General features: G+C 60.1%; 1 protein-coding gene across 1 annotated transcript; it reads right to left on the bottom strand.

Moving 5' to 3' along the window:
• Positions 1 to 708: 708 nt before the first annotated feature.
• Positions 709 to 3670, bottom strand: LOC123145646 (glucan endo-1,3-beta-glucosidase GV). Its single transcript, XM_044565115.1, has 3 exons — positions 3514 to 3670; positions 2081 to 3421; positions 709 to 1070 (listed from the first exon to the last, which is right to left on the bottom strand). The coding sequence occupies exons 1-3, from the start codon at positions 3575 to 3577 to the stop codon at positions 1036 to 1038; spliced, it is 1440 nt and encodes a 479-aa protein (XP_044421050.1). The 5' UTR covers positions 3578 to 3670; the 3' UTR covers positions 709 to 1035.
• Positions 3671 to 4092: the final 422 nt, after the last annotated feature.

Below are 4092 nucleotides of genomic sequence, written 5' to 3'. Positions count from 1 at the left end.
TCCCTCTTCTTTCCACGCTCCGGCCGTGGTCCAGGCCCAGCCCTCCGTCCAACTCCGGTTGGCAGCTTGCTCCCCTCACATGCGCGCACACGCGGAAGAGGCGGCTGGTCTCCGGCGGAGCTCAGCCGGAGCCAGCCCGGAGGTGACCACCCACCCACGACGACGCCCACCACCACCCCACGTGCCATGGAGGGTGGAGCACTACCCGTGGCTACACAGTATAGTGCAGAACGTGTGCCGTGATGGAGAACGAACCAACCCACAGATCGCACCAAAGATGAGATCAAGCACCAGCGATTAAACAAAGTGTAGCAGGCGCTTTCGCTCTAGCCCAAGACTCGAGTTTTCAACCATGATGCAGATCCAGGAGCATTTGTCCAAGCAATGTTGCATTGTGTCCTGCATCCCTTTCTAAAGCAACCTGGGAGGAAATTCCTCCGTCCGGTTGGGCAATTCTAGCAACCTCGGCACCAGATTTCGCTCTTTTCAGGTTTGGCAAAAGTAATTAAATAAAATGCTAACCACGCCACCAACGCAACAAGCAGCACTCCGGACACTGATCGTGGGGAGCAGCTGCCCTGCCTGCCACCATCATGAGTTGACACTCGATTGCTAACCAAACTGGCTTCCAAGCCAAGCACCATTTCCCGTAGACAAACCTCCGAGGCAATGATCAAGACACGAGTCAACCCAAAACGATCGAGCAAGTGGGGCACAAAAGGCTAGTATTATACTTAGAATTAATCTATACTAGTAAGTAATAATCCAAGCTTAGAGTAAAAGCATAGTTACAGAGACTACTAGCAGTTAAACAAAGATATCCCCATGAACCAAAGCTGCAGAAAGGCGCACAGCCGACCGGCTACAGCACTACACCACCAATGTTCTACGTACGCTGCAGCAGTCAAGCAGCGGGCAAAGACCAAAGAAAAGGAGCAGAGAGAGATTCCATGCACTCTGGCAGACCTGCGGTACATAGTAAATCAATCTCGCATCCCGAGATGCGTGGAGGGTGCCGCATTTGCTTGCTTTGTTTCAGACTGTGGAGGGGAGCTCGCACTTGCCCATCTCTGCAAAAACATTGGAATAAACACGAGCACCGAGTAAGATCCACAGCTTAAAAACAATGGAATATACAAACGCTAGTGCCTCCTCCGATGTCTGATGTGAACACATGGAGACCATGTTCTTGTACCGGGACCGAAAAGGAGTAAACAATGCGGGAGGTACACGAACTAGAGGCAGCCGAGGAACCGGAAGCGGCGGCAACCAGAGTCGTCCTGGCGCCGCATGCCGACGTCCGGCCAGACATGGCACGCATTCCGACGGCGGGAGTAACGAGCACAGGGCAGGACGCGTCATATCACGTCGAGCCGCGAGCCAGAGCCAGAGACAGAGCTGACCGACAGCCGTCTCGCCACGGTCATAAACTCTGAGACGCTGACTAACAACTGCACGGTATTGATAGCTGGATTGCAGCTGGCCAGAGACCAACGGCAGCTCCAATCCAATGCAGACATGAATGGGTACTGGTGTGCATGCACATCGTAGTGCAGATTTGGGTCACAAATCACAGCGTTAAGGCGCAGCTGCAGTTTCGCTTGTTGCGATTAAGGCTGCGTGCATGTGTGGGCCAAAACAAAAAAGGACGGGAATCATTCCCGTACAACGCAAAGCAACTTTCGCTTGATTTGAACTTTGGTGTACCCCGTCTCTCTGGAAATTGCCGTCTATGGTACGGGATGTTTCTCGCTTTAGGTAGTACCGTGGTTCCCACACAAACTTTTACCGATACCCTCAGTAATTTGTTAACTTTTCTTCCTAAAGAAAGTAAAATTATTAACTTTTTCTCAAACGGATGATAACCCCTTCTCTGCATTACTAATTTGTTACTAATAAAACTTGAGAGTGATCGTTTATATTACCTAGCAACCTAAATTTTGGTCGGGTTAGGAGTACCTAGCACCTACATTATGCTTTGCAATGCAAGTAATGGACGTGGTACATTCGCACCAGCGGTGCTACTACGAGTGGTTTTGCAGGCAAGAAACGAGCAGACTGAGCGGGAACGGGGACTCACTGGGCGCCTGGTTGACGACGTAGGCGGCGCCGGCGAAGTCGCAGGTGCCGATGGAGCGGCCCTTGCGCTGGTAGTAGTCGTTGAAGGCGTAGGACGCGTGGGCGACCATGGTGTTGGGCTCGAAGCACGCCGCGCCGGGCTGGATGCCCTTGCAGTCCGCGCCGCCCGGCCCGCACGCGTAGTCCAGCGCCGCGTGCAGCCGCGCCTCGCCCGCCATCGCGTTCGCCACGCACCACGCCTCCCCCGGCGTCGCCGCCGCCCTCACAACTCCCCCGCCTCCCGCCGGCACCGCGCTGCCGCCGCCGTTGTCCTGCCACCCGAGGCCGCCGTTGCCTTTCCCTCCCACGGAGCCGCCGCCGAGGACGAACTCCACGTCGTACACCTTCTGCTGGTTCGGGTAGAACACGCCGTAGTTGCGCTCCGAGGTCGGCCCGGGCTTCTGGTTCTCGTTGAAGAGCGCGAAGAGGTACACGTCGACGTCCGCGTCGGGGCGCCGCGGGGTGCCGGCGTTCCTGGACAGCACGCGCCGCACGAGGTTGCCGTTGTACGCCGCGGCGTTGGCCGCGCCGGCGCCCACCTCCTTGGCGTCGCCCTTGGACGGCCACCCCGTCTCCGACACCACCACGTGCACGCCGTTGTAGCTCCCCAGCTTGCCCACGGCCGCGAACACGGCGTCCAGCTGCGCGTCCAGGAGGCTGTAGTACTTGAGGCCGCTCCCTGAGTCGAGCTCGCCGGCGTTGGGGCGGAACAGCGCATAGTCGAGCGAGATGACGCCGGCATTGTCCGCGTAGGCGAAGAACGGGTAGCAGTTGACCATGAGGTCGGAGCCGGTCCGCGCCAGGAAGTCCAGCATGGGCTTCATCACCGACTGCGCGAGCTCCTCCCTGAACACGCCGGCGGAGGGCGGGTACGAGTTGGCGAGCGCCGAGAGCGCGACGGGGGACGACACCTTGACGGCCTTGTCCATGTTGAGCCTGGCCAGCGCGGCGTGCACGTTGGTCATGGCCGGGACGAGCTGCGCCGTGACGTTGGCGGCCGTGGCGAACACCTCGTTGCCGACGGCGATGCCCTGGATCTGCGTGGCCGGGTAGTAGGCGGCGACGTTGCGGCGCACCCAGGCGAGCGCGTACGAGGGGCGCCTGGCGGCGGCCGCGAGCTGCTCGTTGGGCAGCGCGACGACCACCTTGATGCCGCTGCCGGCGAGCGCGCGCAGCACGGCGGGCTCCGTGTCGTAGAGCTTGACCTGCGCGATGCCGTGCTGCTTGAGCAGCTGCACCACCGCCGCCGGGCTGGGCAGGTCGTTCGCCACCCGCCCCCAGTTCACGCCCACGGTGCCCGCGTCTGCAACCAAACAAAGACATTCACCGTCAGTAAGCAAAGGAAACCACGCCGGCATTGTCCACGAAAACACCAGCCGGCGCGGCGGCGGTTACCTGCGCCGGCGAGGAAGAGCAGGCACAATGCCGCGGCGAGGAGGCGGCCGCGGGGGGGAGCCATGCTCTGCTGCGTGCGGCGAGGCAGAGTTTGTCACGGCGGGGGGACGAGGTGGTGGAGAGTGTGGGGGGCGAGGGAGGGCGGGGAGTGTAGATTTATGGCGGGGGAAAGGCGGGGCCCGCGGGCGGGGTGGGAAGTGGCGGGTATGCGGGGACGGCGGTGACGCACGACGCGGTGAAACCGGTTCGTGGGGTTACGTGGCTGGCCATGATTGGCTGAGGCCGGGAGTGGCTGGTCTGCTGGCGCGGGCGGGGGGTCGAAGGTGGAAAAAGGCCGGGTGCGGGGGTCCCGCCCTCGGCGGACCGTTCGTGCCTGAGCGGTGGGCCCGTCGTGTGGTTAGTGGGTTTTATGGATGGGCGTTGATGGCGTGTGGTTAGTGCGGATTAATTGCTCGTCTCAACGGCTCTATGTTCGCTTCCTCTGCCCCGCGCTCTCCTTGGCTTTTTTGAGAAAGTGCCGTGCCGTCTACTGCTGTCAGCGGTAGCAAGATACGGTTAATCTCGTGGTGTCACAGGGAC

The sequence above is a fragment of the Triticum aestivum genome, chromosome 6D, assembly GCF_018294505.1.
Source record: "Triticum aestivum cultivar Chinese Spring chromosome 6D, IWGSC CS RefSeq v2.1, whole genome shotgun sequence".
NCBI classification, from domain to species: Eukaryota; Viridiplantae; Streptophyta; class Magnoliopsida; order Poales; family Poaceae; genus Triticum; species Triticum aestivum.
The sequence above is the reverse complement of the archived record's forward strand: the minus strand, read 5'-3'. Positions and strand labels throughout refer to the sequence as shown.

Excerpts from the sequence above, each read along its gene's own strand:
- LOC123145646 (XM_044565115.1), bottom strand. The coding sequence starts at position 3,577 with ATGGCTCCCCCCCGCGGCCGCCTCCTCGCCGCGGCATTGTGCCTGCTC. Across the intron at positions 3,422-3,513 it reads GCTCTTCCTCGCCGGCGCAG|ACGCGGGCACCGTGGGCGTG; the intron begins GTAACCGCCGCC and ends GTTTGGTTGCAG. Across the intron at positions 1,071-2,080 it reads CGTCGTCAACCAGGCGCCCA|AGATGGGCAAGTGCGAGCTC; the intron begins GTGAGTCCCCGT and ends ATGTTTTTGCAG.